The following is a 21,731-nucleotide window of genomic DNA, read 5'->3' on the forward strand; positions in this document are numbered from 1 at the left end:
AGCCGTGTTTGATGACGTTGGAGTCGTTCGATTGATTTGTTTGATGTTATTTTTCTTGGAAACGCGAACAAGTTATTCTTGAAGTTAGCACCGTATTCGCTGTAACAGTATGTAACAGCTTCTGTTTTATAGTTGTTTCTGCAGTGACGGATCTTTCTTCGAGAGTTACGTTTGGAAATTTTACATTGCTTACTTAAATTAACAAACATTACAATAAACAAAAATTAATTTTACAAGGAAATTTCAAGGGACGCCCGTTTGTCCGAGTCTCGTTGACCGAATCTACTTCTTCGAACGTGAATTCCTATTGTATAAAATTTTGTATTGTTTTCACGGCGTTTTAACTCAGGCTTTTAACGGATATACGTAGCCGATGATCGACTATCGTTATAAATCTACGTCTTCTGCGGCAGAATTACCACTTCTTCTCGAAAAGGAACGACATTTATTCAATTTGTCTGCTTTTATCGCGCAATTGAATCGATCAGTAATTACAATTGTCATATATAACTTAATCGAATTTCATTTTTACGAATATAAATTCCCTTTAGAAAGTCACGGATTTATTTAGAATCTTTTCTCGCCTATTGGGATTCCGATTTAAAGTTACGTTGTTCAAAGAAGATTTAGAAGCGACATCGGCGCGGTGCCGTAAAAGAAAGTGAAATTCGATCGTAAAGTCACGGAGGAAATCGTCGGTCGTTAATTATGCAGGTCGTTCCTTTCGGGAGTCTCCTTAATTGCGATTCCGTTTTGATTGATTGCAATGACGTTGCTGTTCGTGGAAGCGTGCATACTATGGAAAAGAAAAAAGTAACGTCGATTAAAGTGCCTTAGGATGCGAAAGAAGAAACGGCGCGATAGAAGAACGAAGAAAAATCGCCGCTAGAAAGTCTGAGTTCAGACTCGACTCTATTCGATAATGTGGACAAGATGTAACCTCGCCGAAAGAAAAATCCTATCGTACAATTGGCGTAGACGCTCGATTCAGCTCGGCGATGTAAATAGACAAGATCTAATAAACGCACGAAAGTTGACGAATACTCGATTCTCACGGGTTCGCCGTTCTCTTTATAGAAGCTGCGCTCTCGGTGCGTGCGCTCGGACAGCACCGGAATAAATCAATAGCGGTATGTAAATGCTGAAGTCACAATGGGCCGCGTAAAGGATTGAGGAATCGGCGGAGGCCGGCCACGGTAATTTTCCCACGTGTCCGTCGGTTATCTGTTCGGCTCGGGGCGGCGCGCGATCCGCGGCTGCACGCTCGGGAGCATCGTTTAACCGATGTCGCTCAACGACACGGCATTATAGCGGCGCACGGCGCACGGCGCATAGTTGCAGTCGGCGCGGCGCAGCTATGCGACCGGAGCACCTATGCGCCGAGGCGCGCATCGCTGCTCGCAATCAACATACCTGAAAGCTGTGGAAAAAGCAGCGCCGCCAGAGCCCTTGATAGAATTCAATCTCACCAGATTACGTTTCATGTTTGTTTGCGTCTGTATCTCCGCGTTTGAATAGATATTTTATTACCTGGTATTAATCCTTTCACTATTGAACCCGTACGTCGCGTCCTACGGCTGAAACGTACCGGCTACTAAGACTTATAATCGTTACGACGGCACACGAATTTGAAAATCTATTACATAATTTAGAATAAGATATACCGACGGAAAGCAGCTCGTTTAAAAGTTGCAAAGCAGTTGCAAGGCATTCGTCGAGACTCGCGAAACTGTGAAAATTTATCTCGTGAAACGAAGATACAAGTGAAATCAGGAAAATTCTAATAAGAAATGGAAAGTTTGTACGTTTCGCTATAGGCGAATCGAGTTTTCAGTAGAAAACTAACGAAGGTCCATTTCCAATCGTGCACGCGTGCGCATCGTTCTTAAATAATTAGAATCTTTCTATCTATCTCCTAGATTCTGACGAATATGCCAAAGTATCGACAAATTCTCCACAGAAAATAATATTTGCACGTGAAATTCTCTTTTAACGAATCCCATTAAAGATCGAAGAAATAGGATTCTGCTGCGAACGATCCTACAGCTCTCTTTGAAGATCAAGAAAGAGTCGATCACGTTGGTAAATAAATCAAGAAGTAGAACATCGTCAGATGTATCGAGTAAGGTCCATAAATGTCTCTGGATTGTCGACTGTTAGATACCGGTACATTGAAAATCGTTCCGGGGAAAGCGAGCGGGGTCGTTGTTTAAAAAGAAAGTCTGAACGGCCGGGTTAGGAGGGCCTCGGCTCGGCGAGGTCTCGATTTCTTCTCCTCGTGTCTCCTCCTCGCTACGTATTTCCTGCATCCGCGCGGCGATTCGCAACAACGGACAAAATTTACGCCGCGGCCGCGCAAGAAGCGCGCTGCTCATAAAGCGCATGGCATAAATCAGGAGAACCTACCACCTCCTCCGATCTCCTCGCCCTCTTTGCTCAACCTTCTCTCTCTCTCTCTCTCTCTTTCTTCTTCGTTGCTCTTCCACCTTCTACGCGATTGGATTCTCTACCGCGGCAGGTCGTCGGTGACTTTAAGTTCGAACGGGTCGAGAAGCTCGACGGTAATTACCTCGGGACGCTTACCGATCTGACTTATAAATTACGCTGTTCCGCTGCTCGTGACCGAGTTGTTGATCTTGTCATCCGCGGTGTTGCTCGATCAACGCTTCGCTGTTAATTAAAAACGTACGCGAAGAGAACCGTTTCTTAAGAAATGTAAGATTTTCGTAGATTCAAAACAGCCAGGGGACTTTTCGTGCGTCCTGGAATCGAAAAATTGAGTTAGAATCCATCGTTTATTTCGTGTTATTGCCAGGAAGTTTCAAGCATATGGTTTCAAAAGTTTACCGTTTCGTCGCTAATTACTCGATATCTAACGATATCTTATAGAAAACGAAGAAGACGTAATTTTCGATCGGGGCGAAGGAAGATAAATTCCATTTAACAACGTCGGATATGGAAGAAACTGAAACTAGGAAAGTCCGAGACTATTCCAGAAAGCTAAAAATAATAAGACTGGTAGAAGTTGCCGTGTCCTTGGATCGAATTGCACCTGTATAAATGTACATCGGTTTATATTAAACATCCTAAGCAACTCAAGAGAGTTTAGTTAGACCCGCATACTTCGACGCGATTTATCGACACTCGAAATAGTGTAGTGTTTGTTGCAGGCTCGCGGACAGGAATACACAGCCTCTAGAGGGCAGCCACGAACCTAAGGCGAATTACAAGCCGGTACTTTGTCAAGCAGACACGTGACTAGCGGCAAATGAAGCGAGTTACGCGAGACCAAGTCGCATCGCTCCGTGAAAACGCCGTCTTAGTTCCGCGAATGGCTCTTGGCACGCGTTAGAAATCGTCCGTTCGTAACTTTACCTCGCCGCAGTAACTATCGCTACGCTTGCGACTTCCTGTTCTTTTCCTGTAACTTATCAGGATACGTTCATTAGCTGAACGTGTACGCTCCGAGTAACGGTTCTGTTACTCTCTTCGCGATAAAAATCGAGTTTCATCTAAATCTCGCGGAAGATATCGCTGGTTAATCTTCCGTTCTTTCGCAATTATTCACTTACGAAATTGTCGAAGAACGTGATTCTTGATTTTACGGAGTATCCGTATTTCGACGAATTCTTCAGTTTTCCCCTAGCAACCGATTCACAACCTTCGGTTGAATTCGTGTGCTGCCAAATATATTCCAAAATGTTCATCTCCGATTCTACTTCATTTTTTTATAAATCGAATGCAGATAGTACACGACACGCATCTCCATATCCTAAAATTTATCTGTCTACAACTTCGTTTATTTCACTCTTCCATAAGTGAGAATCTACGTAACGTATCGCGCATCTCCATATAAAATCTATCCATCTGCGATTCTACTTCGTTCTTGCACAGATCCAATCTACATACCTAATATATGTATGCGACATATTTACATTTCCATATCATAAAACTCAGTTACGACCAATTCTAGTACTTTTTTTTATTTAAGTCAAATCTGCATCTCCACACGATGAAATTTTACCATCTCCAAATCTACTTAACTCTTCCATAAATGAAATCTGCATAACTATTTAACTATTACAATCAAACTGCGGAAATTTATGCGTTTACGGGAAAATTAGATACGCAAAAGTGTACGCAACGTGTAAAATAATCAAAGTAAAGTATGCATATCGTAACATTTACGAAGCGACGCGAATCCCTATCTCGATTTCGTTTCTATAATTCTGTTGGAAAAAGTATAAGCGCAATATCTTTAGCCTCCATACAGATAGCTTCACTCTCGTCGGAGAACAGTCTGCCCGCTTCTCTTCGAGCTTTGTCCATTCTCTGACGCCGATATATTCGGCGGAGCGCGAAAAGTCTAAGAATATATTTGTATCGAGTTGGTCCTCCGAGTCAGCGACAGGTAAAAGCGGAATCGAGCGAGGTCGCGGCTTAAGAGCGACATCCCGGAGCGTGGATTTGGTGTCGGGGAATGGCGCGCGTCCAGTTAACTAACACACGCCCCCTTCCCCGGAGGAAGCCAGGGACCCCCACCTGATCTCGAAGAGTTTCGCGCGACCCAAGATGAGGCGAAATCGCGCGTATCGCCTAACCCCGCGACCGACGCCTCGCGACAATGTTACACCCGACGCTTTCACCGGCCGAACTATCGCCGGATAGCTGTTTACCAGCGGCTGACGCGCAATTTCTGCGAACCAGCTGCTCGATTACAACTCGAAATGACGACATAAAACAACAAAGAATAGAGAAATTGACGGAGGCGTTGAAATCGAAACGACGTCCTTGAAACTGGTACACTTGGATGTTGGAGTACTTCGCTCGATACAAAATTCGCTTGCTATCGATTTATGCGCTTTGTCCGCTCTCTATCCCATTATACATGCACCTTCTCCGAAAAACGGAAACCCGCAGACCGTTTGAACCGAAATGACCAGCGCGTGTCAGCTGTGAGAAGAAGGATGTGGGCCGGTCCACGATCGAGTAGGAAGCGGTCGCGAGCCGGTAGATCGGTTTTATCGGCGCCAGGCTATCTATCGAATCTTAAACGAGATATCGAGATACGGTCTCGGCGTGGTTGCGTGGATGGTAGCCCGGCATTTTCACGCGGAGGGAAGAAGGCAAACGGCCTCTATAGTCCGCGGTCCATGAGTTGACCATCGCGCGCGATATAGGTGCACCCGTATAGCGGAGTGGCGGGATAGAGGCGGCTGGTGACCCGCGGTAGACTTTCACCCGCACTCGTGGCGACCTCACGCATACGAACGGGATTCTACGGCATAGTCGACCGTCTCACGGACACCGACGTCACTACGAGCACAACACGACGGTGAGTCTCGAGGGCACGAAGAAAAGAGCCGTGGTTGCGCGCGCGCGCGCGGAGGGGCAGAAGAGCGGTTGTACGAAAGAGAAACACAGAGGGAGATGCGGAGGATGAGAAAGAGAGGAGAGGAAGAAGGAAAAAAATGAAGAGGAGAGGCAGCAGCCGCAGCGTGGCCGTAGACAACGCCGAGAGAACGCGCCGCAGGGAGGGACAAGGAGCCTTTTCAGCTGGAGGTGGAAGCGGAATGGTGAAGAAGGAGGATAAACCGGCACCTGTACCCTCATAACATATAGCCGTGCCCCTCTACCCGGGGTCCAAGCGGACGTCTCTGGCTAGTACATACGCATCCGCGGGTGTTGGACCGTGCGTTCGCCGTTTGTTTGACGGCGAGAAGGCACAGGGCCGTCGCGCGACACCGGCTGCTCTCTCTGCTTCTCTTCTCCCTTCTCTCTCTGTCTTTTTATTACTCCTCTCCTTCTCCTTCTTCTTCTTCTTCTTCTTCTTCTTCTTCTTCTCCTCCTCCTCCTCCTTCTTCTCTTTCTTCTTCTCCTTACGTTGCCCTCTATCCCGGACACCGATATTCCCTCCGCCGTGTCTACGCCAGTGGAAGCCATCCGTCAGGAGTTCGAGATCTCGCGCGAGGATATACGGCCCTGCGGTGGATGGCCTCGCAAAGAGAACGTTCTCGCTGCGTCTCGCTATTTGTCTTCCTTGCCGTTGATATCCGATACGCCGGCTACCTTCTTCGTCTTCGCCTCGCAGCTCGTGCTCTATCGGTCCCGCGGCTCCACAATCAAATCGAGGGGGATGCTAGGGACACGGACCTAACGATTCCGCGTTTCCTTCTTCTTGGATATCGATCGAAGCGTTATAATATACCGTTTGGTCTTGAGCCGACGCGGTAGAAGGGACTGCGATCTTTTCACAGTTTGCTACTCCTCTTTCGTTGTCTTTGCTGGCTGCTTTGCGAATTTTTGCCAGCGATTGCGTCAGCGTTACCTGACTTTGCGTGTTCGCGTGTTCTTCTTCGTCTTATCGAGTTGTAATACGCTATTCGCCGTTGAACTTCAGGTGTCTAATTCGAGTCTAACGGATCTTTATCGTCTTTATTAGCTATTTTTATTAAAACAACGATATTCTTCCCAACGAGGAATTCGAGGAAAGTTAGCGATTTACGATCGTCTGAAACTACCTGACTAGCGATAGAAAATAAAGCCAATGGAAATTTGTTGAGAAGCCATGGGAAAAAGAGATTCGTGTGGGATGAAACTACGGCCCTGAGGAGCACGTACGCGATTCTGTGCATAGAAGTGTTCGTCTATATACAAAGCGTAGGCGGCGCTCCTAGCAGGTGCTCATTAGATTACAGGGACGATGTTCGAGATGTTAGCCACCTTTTACTCACTACTCGAGAGGCCTCCACGCAAGATTGGGATCTTCGTGGTGTTCTCTCCTCGACGTCGTTCGGGATCACCGTCTCTCCTCTTCTTCCTTTTCCCTGCGTAACACCGTTCCTTTCTTTTTCGTTCTTTCTCCACGATGTTACGGATTTTTCCTACTTAAAATCTAAAACTTTTCCCTTCCGTAAAATTTCAATGAAGCAAACCCATCGGAGCGAAATATAAATATCAAACGCAAAAGTCTAAGTGATAAAGTTTAGGAAATTACCAGCGCATGAATTTTCATCGATTCGCGATAATTATTATAATAGTCGGTCGGCATAATGAGAGGTCATTAAGGAATAGGTTAGACATTTGTTCGGCGACGAAGAAACAAAATACCCCAATAAATAAAACGTCGTGGCACTATACAAACAGAGGATCCCTGTTATCGTCGTAAGCTTCCTATAAATTTTGACCCGCATCTTTCCCGTTGAAATGCGTCGGTTCTCCTGTATGACGATCGCGCTTCCTTTGCACGGAACCAACGCTTGATCCACATACGGTAAGAGTGTAAAGAGATTTTTTTCAGGATTCGCTTACAGGATCGATATCAGGGATAAGAACTCGAGGGCGCCGCTAATGCGTTTATCGCAGCAGGAAGTCGCTACACAAACGATAATCTAACTCTTGCATCTCATCGTAGTTCCCGCGTTCTACAGATCGCTTCATTGATACAGTTGTGAGCAATTTCTGTGTACACGTATTCGCCTAATATATAAAATTTTTACTTAAAATTTGCCGTGTAATGAAAATTTTTTGGTAAAAGTACATAAAAATATTAGGCGCGCTTTCAAGCTTAATAAAAAAATAAGTTTAATAGAAAATAAATGCCGGTTTTGGAGGAAATTATAATTATATACCTGGAGATCCGCGACAATGATAGCAAAAGTGATAATTTTTAAAGTGGTAAAGCGAGACGCGAATTGTCCGACTACAGCGGATCCGTTTCTATTTGTCACCGCGTTACGTAGCGTATTATACGTTGCGCAGTGAATCCAGTTACCCGTATTTTCATGGAATAATTTTTAACGTCTGTACGAGTTTACGAATTACTTTAAAAACGTTTCTCGTATTTCTCTCAAGTTCGTCACGAAATTAGTGAAACGTCCTGTAGCTCCATGACGCAGACGTGCGCGCTACCGTGAGCTTGCGCGTGTGAGTCCGCGACCTGGGCGCCAGGTCCAACGACTTGAATTTGTCGCTCCATATCTCGTCTCGGAATTTATGAAAGCCGGCCTCGCCATAATTTACGCGGTCAGAGTAGCGCGCAATAAATAACACCGGACAAAGCGACGCTGGAAGGTGCAGGAGTCGGTCTACGCCGGCGTGCCCTATGGAATTCACAACCCCGTCCCTCCAGTGGAATCGGTAACGCACCTTTGCTCCCCCGTTGCCATTTCGCGCAATCCTTTCCTTTTACGTATTTCACTCTGCGAGTGAATTCTTCCGAGCGAATGCGACGCTAATAAACAAATTTTTATAACGACCGATACCTGTTACTGATATATAAAATATAGTATATTGCAGTAGATACGGTGCAACTCCGTATAATTTTAAACGATCTTCCCGCTTTAATTCTATCGTTTGCTCGCATTAAACCAACTACTTTCCATTGAGTTCACTTTAGAGAGAAAAGCAATGAATTCTTATTATACGAACTTTAATTGTACGAACCAATCCATTGGATTTAGGCGAATCAAGTTCTACCACACTGTCCTAATCCACTCTTCAATTTCACCTCTAACTCGATAGAAAGAAAACCATTCACGAAAGATACCGTACTTCATCACGATACACCGATTAACCGATCACGTGCGCAATCGATCAGCGCAACATCGCCAGGTTGCCTCGATCGTGATCGAAATCACGGCTGTGTCACCGATCCTAACCCAATTATCCCCTTTGATTTCGAACGGAACCGGGTCACAGGCCTTAAGAAATTTCGTTCGGAGCGAAACGTTGCCTCGCGCGTACGCTCGCTTCCGCGAGAAGGTGGCCGGGCACCGCGCCACGGCCAGATGCCACGTTGCGGTGCACGAGCTCTCGAATCACCGAACAGAATCTAATTACCGCCTAATTAGGACGATCGTGTATCGTCGAAGCGATTGCATCGAACAACGAGTTAAGGAGCGGTGCACGGCCTCGGCCGATAGGCCATATTTTCTCTACGCGAACGACTTTCGGTACACGGTGAAAATGATTAGCGACAAAGCGGTGCAACTCGATCGTTAATTACCGCTACACACCGTGTGATACCGTTCCGTGGAATTTTCTTCGCTGCTAGCTCTGGTTCGCACGAGTTGACTGGTCCTTCGCTTCGTTCCGAAGCTCGGTTGCAGCTCCTAATACGCGAAGAAAAAGAAGAAAAAAGGAAGAATAACGTAGGATGAGGTAGAGTCACTCGAGTCCGCATATCTCCTCATTCTTTCGCTGCTACACCGAAAAGTCGATTCGCACGCTTTCTCTCGCAATGATATCTAAATCATTCGCACTGTTGACAATTTTAATCGGTCCATGATAATCTTACTTTAATGGTAAATGTAAGAGATTTAATGAAACCTGGCACGCCGATAGGCATCGTGATACGTGTCGTACAACGTAACGCGTAACAAATTTGTTCGTTTCGCGCAAAGTGCAAGATCGAATTCTAAGCTGTTTAAACTCAGACGACGCTACCTTGCTGTATTAATTCTCGTTCGCACGAACAGACAATTATCTGGTCCTTGACTTGCTTCCTTGCTAGCTCGTAGCTTCTACAACGCGAAGAAGTAAAAAAGAATAAGGAACAGCAAAGTCACGGGATCCATGAACCCGTTACTTAATCCCATTAACATAATCGAACGGTCGATCTAGCGCGTCCTCGCGAATGAAGTACGAATTTAGCATCTGTCGGCTCCTGTAATGTTCCTCTCTAGCAATCAACCGATGAAATAAAGCTGTACATTGGCAAATAGTCGTTGGTTTGCTTGTGCCGCGTTTTAAGAGAGGTTCTGGGTGTATATCTTCGTGGGATCGTTGCTAGAGACGGATCGAGATGAGGTTAGTCGAGAGGATAGAGATGCAGAAGGTAGACCCAGTAACTGGCGGCCAGCCGGCTTAATGACGATGTTAATTAATATATTTGAAGCGTCGGCGACGCGGCGAGACGGCACGAAACCGCTCGCGTCGATTAGCATAAGCAAACCAAGCGAGCCGAGCGCTCGGTACGCTGCTGGAAGTGTTAATTCCTCGCTAGGTCGCCGCGTGGTCAGGTGATCCCGTGGAAGAGGGTAGGAAGAGGACGAGGACGGCGAGGATAGAGGTGGATGAGCCATATGAAAGATCGAGGAAGAACTTTGTTGTGGAATACTAATAGCAATGTCGATAGGTTCCAGCTGTTTGTGCAAATTCATATTTTTGTGAATGTAATTAACATTAACGACAAACACTACCGACTTTTAGTATGTATTTCTGCATATTTTATATCCAACTGATTAGAATGAAGGCAATGTTACAAAAATCAATATGTATAAATAATTACGTTCCTGAATGTTTTACATATCTTTGCATATTACGGGTATTCTGTATGATTGCGCGCTTTCCACTTTTTCTTTATCTTGGTATTTCAACTTGCCCATCAACGATAAGGAAAGAAAACCGCGTGGAATTGTAAGGAATGGAAAAGCGAAGCGATGGAAATGAAATCTTCGGAAAGGAAAAGAAGGATGTTCAGGGTGAAAAGGCGATGTCGAAGAGTCGAAGAGAGTCGTAACGTCGACGCGCAGAAAGTGGGAGGAAGGGGAAAGACGGGAGAATCTCGGAGAAGCAGGAAGGAAAAATCTGAACGATCCGAGAGACTTATGGAAGATGCCTGAGGAGAGGCTACAAAGCAGAAGCAAGACTGGTATTGTTTGGTTAGGAACGCGCACCTGAAAGAAGAAAATTGAGTGGAAGAAAGGACAGAGCAAGGAAATAGAACAAAAGATACGAATCCTGCGGCGAAAAGCTAGAAATAAGAAAATTAGCGTGAAAACATAAATTCGTCAAGCTTGGAAATTAACCGACAAGCATAATAACTTAATCCTTTCACGCTTGAGGTTGCACATTGTACTGTCACGTGTTATCATTTAACTAGATATATCCAATTTCGGTAAAACTAATCCTTTTAACGCATTGCATGGTAACCAGAAAGTACTTTCTGATACATACGTATTCGTTTCTGTCGATGATTGGACGAAAAAGGTTTCTCCTGCGGATCGAAAGAAAAATTCTGCAAAGGTTAAAGCATACAAAAACCGTATAAAAAGCGGTAATTACAAGATAACGGTACTTCCATAACAACTCAGAGAAACTTTCAGGAAATCCTTAGAAGAAATTGCACGCGGAAATGTGATCAAATACCGCGCAAGTCCTCGACGAAAGCAGGAAACTCATAATCGTAAAAAACGGGTCGTCGCAAAGAGCAGAGGATTTCTCTCCTAAAAAAAAAAGAATTCTCTCGGTAAAACAAGGGGGAAAAAGAAAAGAAAAGCGAAGGAAAAGACGATCTTGTGCGACGGCGAAGCGCGAAACGACGCGTGTGTCCAGCGCGGCGTAGCTCCTCTTAATGCGTGCCGAGTGCTCGGCAAACAAAGTCGCATTAGTGCGCACCCGATCCATTAATGAAATCAAAACGAAACCCAGGACGAGAGAGAGAGAGAGAGAGAGAGAGAGAGAGAGGGAGGGAGGGGGGGGAGTAAAGACGTGTCGTTCCTTTCGCTCAATTGCGTCATTAGAGCTGGCCAAGTCAGTGAATTAACCGTGGGATCAGGCTGCACACGCCCGCCGGTTATGTCACACCATTATTTCATCCGTTTACGTCTTCATGCGACGTCCGCGTATTTCGTCAGAGCCGTGGTCCAACGCGCGTGCACGCGCATCGTTAATGCGCGTAATAACAGCCACGAGCGACAACCGACGGACATCGTGGATATGAATTACGAGAGGGGATGGATATCGCCGGTTCGTTAGCCGTAAATTGCTGCCCGCGCAGGGTGCGATGGTACTTGCGTTTGTGAGTTTGAACGAGGCGAATTTCCGCTGTGATTTTTTATTCGAGGAATCGAGTAATTGCGAGAGTGGAAGATAGATGGGAGCAGGGATGTTTAGAAGACGATAAGTTAAGGATTATTGCTCGTTCGAGGGAACAACTCCTGTTCGACCATTGATAGCGATAAGAGTACTAAATTAGATTTAGGAAAATGGTATCTCTTTGCTGTTCCTACTTTCTGATAATCTTCTAACACGGGAAGAAAATTCAATAATAGTTTAAAGTTATATCGATAAAATTACGTTGTTAATTGACTTATACGTTACTTACTATTTGTTTGCACGGTTGGGATGCATAATTTCTTAGTACAACGTAACGTTATGTAAAAACCGAGAACGAATCCGAACGACGAAGAACGGAAATTGATGTTATTTAGTTATTATATTATTACGATTGGTCACGAAAGACTGCAAAAGTATCAGGTTAGTCACAATTAATCGCACGAGTTTGATTCTAAAAGCAGCTTTTCCATCAAGAAATCTTTTCCGAGCCTTCGTATAAATCATTGAATAACTTTAAGCGAAAGAAAACCTAATAATCCTCGTTTCGATATCATCTTTAATTCTCGATAAACCCAACGCCGTCGATCATAAGTTCCCATCATTTCCGCTGGGATCGCTCAATCAGCTGACTCTCTCAAGCACTTGTCACTCAATCTTAATTTCACTAGAAACCCGGATGCACTATTCTGCCTATGATCGCGCAAAAACCGATTAATTCTCGCGTTCGAGAACTACCATGTACGACGAATCTTCGTAAACTACGAGATACTCGCGTGCTTCGATTAGACGATCATAATTTAGCCGTCGCGTAGGGGCTGCCGTTAAGATTATTTTCCATATTTACGGTATTCCTCTATTACTCGAACGATAAAGCGAGGAAGGAGAAAGATCGATCATACGTGAGAGGACTCGATCGATCGCGGACTCAATTTCCATTTGAAAATCTATGGACAAACGAGTCGATGCGTCTTCTTGTTGCGATATTCCTTTTTCATCGATAATTTATAGCCACGAGGAGTTTTTGATTGTAAGTCGGTTCAAGTCACTTTACAAGTTTCTACTCAATTTCTGGATTGGTCCGAGTCTTTACGCTCGACAGTTACGCTTTACAGTTTTCCGTTTTCATAAAAAGGGCATCGTCGTTTCTAATCGAAGATCCCGAGACGAAGAGATGATCGGTACAATTTTATGAATCGTTTAATTTTAATGTTACTTGGCGGTGAAGAGGTCGTGCCTTAACGTGAGTGTAAAGATATTCGATTCGAAGATATTTTTTCGTCCGTAGTTAAAGACAATTTTAGTAACACGAAGCTAGCTGATCGTTGAATTCTAAAATAGCTTGTCGCGATTCGAACAAAAAGTATACATCGTCGTGTATCTAATCTGCTTTCTTCTGTAATCGTCAACTGTTCCCTCTTCGTTTAAATATCGTTGGTATAAATCTGTCCGTTTACCGAAACTGTTTCGATATTTATAAACGGCAGTGTATGTGCTATAAAGAATCGTTAGAATCGGTAGACGAGCCTGAACTGCTCGCAAATCTTTCTACAAGGCGACGCGAACCGTTCGCGAGCGCGAAGCGATACATATACGGACGCGCGAGGGGCCGAGTGAATAATAGCAGCCGCTCGATTTGTACGCTATTAGCACCGAGATCGCTACGGCGTAATTCTCAATCGTACGACCGTTACTCCGTGAAAATCGGTCGTAAAAAGCCGCTGGCGAGTCGACGCTGCTCTCTCGTCCTCCTTTTATTGCTCCATACCTCTCTGGCAACCTACTAACCACAACGACGACCTATCCCTATCGGCCTCGCGAGTTATGTACGCGTAAATTCCCTTATCTTTCCCAAAGATACAACCTGCTCTGCTCTCTTTCTTTTTCCCCGCTGTCGAGATCTGACTTTGCTCTCCGTCACGCTGTCCCATAGAGTTTCCACGGTTACGGAAGTCCGATAAGATGATACGCTTAGCTATTCGTTTTTTTTTTTTTTTTTCTTTTAATACTACTGCACTCGGAGTATCCCATAAAAATTGAAAGCGAATAGTTTGTTCCGCGGAAAGATGGACGGCATATTTCCAGAAATAATGCCGTATCGTAAGAAATTCCTAATTTCACTTAAACTTGCTGGCTTAATATCTTCATTTAACAAATTGGTCGGACAAACCAATATTATTTATTTTCTGGTGAAAAATTTCCTAAATATTCGTATCTTCTTCTTATTGGCGCGTTAACTGTCTGCGTCTCATGTTGCGTAACAAATTTCCGTGGAATGGATGCTATTAGAAAATACTTGGCAGGCATAGTTAGTGAGTAATGCACGAATCTACTCCCATTAGAGGAAAGTGAAGAATATCTTAGCCTGCTTGATGTTAGCACTCTGAGCATTACAACTCCAATTTCATAATTAGATAAAGTAGGTATAATTGATCCCTTACCTAACGATTTTTCCGGGGCTACGCGTGTTAGCATTAGATATTTATCACCCGAAGGTGAGTCGGATGTAAGACGTTGAAATATTATACATAATTTGTACTTGGTAATCCACGATCTTCTAATCTGAAGGTAAAGTCCGCGTTAAAACACAAATATACGCTTCGTTCGTTTTACTTAGTCTTTAATCCACGCTCGGAGTGTGACCGACAATGAGTATCAGGATAGCACGGACCACGATCTTTAGGATAATTAGGACCATAACCTCGATTACAACCGTTGTAATATGACAGCGCTAACTTACGGCATATTTGACGGATCGTTTGAGAAATACTTAACCGAGCCCCCTAATAATAATTTACTGATAATATTCGCTAATATTGTCTTCAGATTTTATCGTTATAAACATGATAGTCGCGTCTCGTTACGGAGCTAATGAAGCTTCAAAGCGTTTTCTATTATAACGCGTGTAATATGTTCATAAAAATTTCCCATGACATACAAATACTTTCGACGAGAAAAACAAGCGAATTTAGATATTAACGAGGTATGATCCAACTAGATTGTTTAATAAATAATTGAAATTAACATTTTTACACTTTCTATTTAACTAGACTTTGTCGATATCTTTTTAAAAACCTATTTGCCATACTTATACCGCTTATTTTTATCCTCGACCGCGCATTCGAACCTCTAGAGACTGTTTTCTCGAGTAGTTTGCCATCGATGAAACGTTTAATCGTCCACCGAAGAGAGGGATTCCTCCGCAAAGGGAACAGTTGTCCAGAAGGCGAATTCCCGCGAATTAGCTCCGCGCGCGGCTTCCGAGCCATGAAATTTTATCGCGATGCGATGTGTACACTTAATTATTGTAATCCAGCGATCGTACGTTGCTCGTAGGTACTCGCGATCGTCCGCATATACGGTAAACCCCTTTATTGCTCCATTCTTTGAAACGCGCCAAGCTACCTAACGACAACGACAACGACGACGACAACGACAACGACAACGACAACGACGACGACCTATTCCTATCGGACGCGAGTTATGTGCGCGCAAATATCGTTATCTCCTTATTTCTTCGGGGCTCTTTCTCTCTGTCTCGTTTCTCTGGCCCGATGCATCCACGTGCGTTTTTCTTTCTTCTTCTCTTTCTCTTTCTCTATCATCTCGGCCGCTTGTTCCGCCGCGCGGCGGTTTTCCTGCGCCGTGGCTCTCTCGGGTCGCCGATAAAGAATCTCCGAGGACGTTGTAATGTCAACGGACATTAGAACGAGAATATCGTAACGAGGATGGTGGTCGTTGCCGATCGCCGACCGGCCAGAACCCAGAGAAAATCTTAAATGTTAGGCGGCGAATAAGCCAGGATAAATGCTGGCCAATACGGAATTCTATTACCGGAGGGAGATATCCAGTGACAGATATTCGCCGATAGATGGCCAATGCCGGATCGATGTTAACGAGGATATAAGTCTACAATGAGCACTGGTTCAATTAAATCCGGGGAGAATTATGGTTGCGCTAGTTTGTGTATCCTGTTAACGATGGGTTATTTACTTTCTATGTATATGGAACTTCTTGGAAGTAGCAGCGCAGTTATTGCTCAAAAGAGTTGATAAATCTTATTTCGTAGCCCCGGTATAGTCTTCGAACTTTACGACTCAAGCTCGCTTTGATAATAAGAAGGATCCTTAACGTTTTAGAAGGACGTTTGGTAACAAATGGAATCGAGATACTACTAACGTTCGCGCCAAATTAATCTACGACGTTGTAAGCGTTAACGTACGACTCGACTTTTAATACGTAGATACCTAAAAAGTATACGGGATTAAAGAAAGGTAAATAAGAAATAGAGCTCCTATACATTGATACTAACGAGTAAATAAAGAACACAAAAGAATCAGATAGAGTCATAGAAGAAGGTAAAATTGAAACTTACAGCGATGCTCCTCCGTAAAATTATAATCGAAAGGAAAATAACGTTGTGTAAGGGAGAATCACGATGATCGAATAGGTTCCGTGTCGGTGAGCAGGAACTTGAAAATCGATGCACGCCGGCGTACTTTCGAGACGCGGGCTCTACGTAACTATCCGAGCGCAAGGTGCACGGTATTCTCAACAGTTTCCACCGTGCGCCATACATAATGGAGGTTAGCCGCAGGATGGTAAATCACGAGACGCCATGCGGGCGTAGTTATATCGTGCGTGCGTGATGGAAGATTAGTACGGCATTGTGCGAGCACCGTACAGGCGCGTGATGATTTATCGCTTACGAAAACCAGCGCGCCGGTGACTCTGTCTGCCGCGATCACCGAAATGGATCTTCGATGACGATCCCATACACCGTCGATCCTACTCTCTCTGTTCTATTTTAAGCGGCTCTTCGGAGTATTCTTCTTAGAATCTTACGACGATAGTCGGAATTATTTTTGTTAAAATAACGAGTCGAACTCCTTGTTTCCGCGACGACCGAACTACGCAGAAGCCAGATCCACTCCATTGAAATTAATCGTTTGATTCCTACGCAATGAAAATTACGTACAAAGTTCGAGTTGGCAAATGATTTCAAAGACAATAATATTCGAGATGGTGGAAAGATTAAGACATCCTCGAGGAACGAGGTTCGCGCGACGATACGATCTGGCGCGGCAACGAAGCACAAGACGATTACTCGTGGAAAAAGTCGCATTAGTTTAAAGTCGCTTGGAATCGCGAAAGAATCGCGGCTCGCGAGAACAACGAGCACACGCGAAAACGTATAGTCGAAAGAGGGGAACGCACTGGTACGAGACAAAACCGCACTACTGTAAATGGTAGCAGCCTGCAATCATCATATTTCTTGACGATGGTCGGCCAGGCTACGTACGTACGTACGCAGGGGACAAGGAGAATAGAGTCCCCGCGGGAGAGAACCGCCGAGTCGAACCGCAAAACCGTTCTGTTCCTTATTGCTCGACCTCCGTGCTCGCCTCTCTCGTTCGCCCTGCGTCACGGAGCTCCTCTCCGACCGATTGAGACCGCAAAACGTTTAAGAACGCGAGACTAGGTATATGAAACAGTTGGACGACTTTAGAGCTGTTTTCACCATTGACCCTGGTGAGATAGCCGCTTGAACCGAGACACAAGACGCGTTGTAAATTGTCCGAGGGAATTTTAAGGACTCTGGAGGCAGAAAAAAGAACAATCTTTTGAAGCAAACCTTTTGCCAGCAGATCTGCTGGCAGATTCGTAGTTCGAAATTTACGGACGATTCTGCAATGCTTTGATAGTCGAGCAATTTAAGTAGAAAGTTATTTATTGCTTCCTGAATGTATAAGAATATTAAATGAGCAGAATCGGTAAACTTGGATTACACGAACTCCTTGTCTCCTAACGAGTTCAAATAAGACAAGTTCTAATACCATGATCCGAAACTTTGAATCTAAGAGTTTTCAAGATTCTACGCGAAAGAAAGTATCAGATCTTGGAAGATGTAAATGTATAATACTTTCGATTAACTCGGCGATAATTGAGCGTACCAAGAGCGCAGGTATGCAAAGGAACTGAAGAAGGATACCATCAAATATCTTGACCGTGGCCGCCAACACGAGCGAACAATGCAATTTGTAGTCGCGAGGTGGTCCCTGGTCTCGGTGAGTGCTCGATTCTCAGCGTTACGTTTCCATGGGGCTTCTGGATCGCGAAAGAGCTCGACAGGGTGAACACTGCCACGAAATACTGGCAACACCAGCGACCCGCGAAATGTTACGCAGGGCCAGCGGGGACCACGAACAACGGTGTGCCGCATTTCTTTCGTTTCGTTCGAACAACTGATTTATGGCGAGAATTCCGTGCGCACGGTTGCAAACCGTTCGACCGGATTCCGGAGGTCCCAGCTGGAGAAAGGAAAGTATCGCCAGCGACTTCCGACTCCGTCGTGCAACTCTTTGTCCTCGTTGTACCCTTGAATTTTTGAGTAATTTGTCGATTTCGTGTCGTAAGAAGTTCATAAGAGAGAAATTTCATAGACTCACAGACACGCGTGTTTTAAGGTTCATAGACAAGTACCGATTTTTCAATTAATAATTATTTAACGAAAATGAAAATCATTTGTTATATGAAATTTACATAACGGTAAAAGATCGGATATACGATAAACAGATGAATAAAAAAATGGAATTTCTGTTCACAGGTACCTGAACGAGGATTTGACGTGTCTAGGTGTCCCGTTGTGCGCGCGTCTCACACGCCGCTACACAGGTAAGCGTATAATTTTCTAACGAAATCATCGAGATAAATCTATTACATAGTATATAATCTCAAACTAATTTCTTATATCGTGTCTGTGATACTTTATTTAAAGCCATTTGAAGCTACGCGGTACTATTTGGTCCGTTTCAAAACATTCAAAGATATTAGTTACCGCCCGTAACAATATCCTAAATTTAGCGTCTAACGTTTAATTCAAACAAATTCAGTCTTCTTACTGCGAACAAAAATATCTGATAACTAGTGACCGGACTTGACGATATATATTTCATCCGACGACATATATTAACAACTTAATGCAGAGGATATCGCTTTTTTAAACACATTTATCGTAAAATGTCGGATGAAAGGAAAAGTTTTAACCGAAGCAAAAAATATTTGCCTCCAGACACGCCATAAAACTTAAGAAACGGAGAATTGGCCCATACTTTCGAAACAAGCCAGCACGGTATGTTCGCGTCCCTAGAATGAATCAAGAAGTAAAGTAGCCACCATTGAACGGATTAAACTTGTGTTGCAAGAAAGCGAAGCGGAGATTTACGGTAGCACGAAAGGAGGCCGGCCCTTAATCAGGGCAAAGCAGCCACGTGAGATCGCCGGCCGGAGGCCATGCGTCATTGGATTAAGATTGTATCCAAATTATTCATCCGGTAGACGTCGCGCGTGTAAGATAGCAAGAGGAACGGGAGCCGGGTACGCGCGAAGGCGTTGCTTCGCGGTAAGCGATAGCACCGTCTGATATATGGGGACCACACAAACCGTGTAACGGGAACTTAAATCAGAATTAATAGCGCCCTTCGCGGGACGTTTTCAGTCCTCCGCGCGTTTACGCGGCCTCGATAAACTAAAATGCAGTAACGAAGAAAAGTATCGACACAAATCAGCTTTTCATGTAAAATCCTGGACAAATCCGTAAAATATACGATTCTTTATTCAAACTTTATACAAAATACAACCCTCGAGTCTGAAATTTAAACGTATCGTAATTACACGGTAGATGTTTATACAAATTTATGAATTTCTAAAGAAACGAGGACCGCAAGTTCTAAATCGATCGATATGAAAATTCAAAAAATGGATACGAGAACTATATGAGAACCGGATTACGACAGAAATGCGAGAAAACTTTCAATTTTCTATAATAATCGTTCAGAGTAAGAATTCCATATAATTATAATTGACTCGAAGGACTGACTTAGACGCTGTAACCATTTTCGGTATCTTTTTTCGTCGCTATATAGCTATGGCAAAAAGATAAAGGGCAGAAAACGCAGCCAAGGAAAATTTAAGAAACGAAAACGAAAGAAGAAAAAAGAAGCGAAGCGCGATTAAAGTCTCGAGAAGTTGACGCAGCATTCTCGAGTAACATCGTGCGCGTTCAACGATGATTTAACACCGCCCACGATCCCATAATTCGTAACTGAACAGCTGTTTTCCCGAGTACCGATTAACGGAGCTGTGTATCGTTACGAGAAAATTACAAGCAACCGAATGTTAGCTAAACGATCAGCGTGGCCGCGGGAAAATGATCCGTGGCCGGGATGCTTGTGTCGAAGCAAATCGCCACTTTCCTCGTTCGACGTGGGGGGAAGATCATAAGGATTAGATTATAACGATTCTAGTTGTCGAAGAGAAGTCACGATCGCCTGCCGGAAGCAGGAGAACCGTACTTCGCGATAAAGTCAGGTTCTCGATAGAAATAAATCGAAATATTATAAATTGCCTAAATGGTAATTATCTAATGATTGTCTGAATGCTGATATAACAGCTGTTTATCTGAAATTGAAGACGATGCGTCTTTATCTTATTATATAAACTGGCTACTATTATACGAAGAGACTCTGAGAGAGGGAAGGTTAAGAGGAACTTCATTTTACTATGAGAAGCGTCCGAACGGTTGAAACTGTACATTGCTAGACGAACAAGTCCCGAATATTTATTCCAGATATTCGAAAATTATAAACAGTTTAAATATACGAAAAGGTTGAATGTATAAAAATCTCCTACCTAAATATCTTCAGAAACACGATATAACTTAGCCTAGAAGTTCAAAACATAGTCTGCAACATCATGCGTATGATGGGATTTTTTCTTCGTGCAGTTAAGCACGATGGCTCTGGGTGCTGATCTTATTTTACAACACTCGAGAGAATACGAAAGAACGATAAGATCGAGTTTCAAATAGATTTTTTTTACGACGATATTTTAATTTAAATGGTACTACCACGAAGTACTGTGAAGACGTTAGAGCGTTCGTAACTATAACGATGCAGAGAGAACGAACAAAGATTCAATTTATTTGCACGAAAAGCTAAGGCGAAAGAAAAGAAAACGCCAGGTACCAGCAAACGTTGAAAAACCTTGCGCGTTACACGAGTTCGCAAAGCTTCCGAAACGTCAACGTGGAAGGAGATGGAAATCGGGATGCGTGGATGCAAAGTACCGAAGCAAAAACAAAGCGGACAGCGAGAAGGTTGCGGAGGCCTCGAGAAAGGGACGAGGAAGAAGGAAGTGGACACTGGTGAGTCTTCCGTGGAGTGCGGCGAGAGAGATTTCCTCGAGCGCGGTGAACGTAAACCGATCCGCTCGAGATGGGAGCAAATGACAACGCGTGCTTTGCATGTCGAGGGCCCTTCTAGCGGATACCGCGAGTAAATAAGGCGGAATCTGCACGTCGCATTGTTTGACTTTCCGGACGGGCGTCTAGGGCGACGACGGTAAAGGGGCCGACTCCGCGCGCACGACAAGACCGCGAACAGAAAAGACGATCCTCGGCTGATTTGCCAGAACCCTTCTTGGAAAAGTCGCTAGAGCCGAGCTTCGTTCCACCGTCCAGGTTACCGTTACCACGCCGGACGACCACGGATTTTTCCTCCCACGGCGATTAATCTTCGATCAATCTCGGAATTCTGAAGTCGTTACTTCTCCACAGCGATTACACGATTCGTTTCTTCTTATGGATTTAGTACTTAGAGGCTTCGGTTGAATTTTCAAGCTGCAAGCAAATGTTTATGGTAATAATTACACGGAAAGGAGAAAAATTGAAAAATTTTTTTATAATAACGTTGATAGAATTCAAGACTGGTTTCTTGCAATATTGAGAAACTTATGCAGACAACTTATCGCGCGTGTAGACTAATGTCACTGTCGTTTTGCAAAATTGTCGATTGAGCGGGAAATGTGTTCGTGTTTCGCTCGACAGATTTACA

The 21,731-nt window shown here is 44.1% G+C and overlaps 1 protein-coding gene across 4 annotated transcripts in view; it reads left to right on the plus strand.

Annotated features, from left to right (window-relative positions):
* The window catches only part of LOC122571611, a 192,189-nt gene that overhangs the window by 62,155 nt on the left and 108,303 nt on the right, over positions 1-21,731 (plus strand). For all 4 annotated transcript variants that reach the window (XM_043735580.1, XM_043735581.1, XM_043735578.1 and 1 more), the window contains one exon: positions 18,446-18,513. In XM_043735580.1, the coding sequence (XP_043591515.1) occupies positions 18,446-18,513 (68 nt within the window). The remainder of the gene's footprint in view (positions 1-18,445; positions 18,514-21,731) is intronic.

Source organism: Bombus pyrosoma, linkage group LG10, assembly GCF_014825855.1.
Source record: "Bombus pyrosoma isolate SC7728 linkage group LG10, ASM1482585v1, whole genome shotgun sequence".
Taxonomy (NCBI): Eukaryota; Metazoa; Arthropoda; class Insecta; order Hymenoptera; family Apidae; genus Bombus; species Bombus pyrosoma.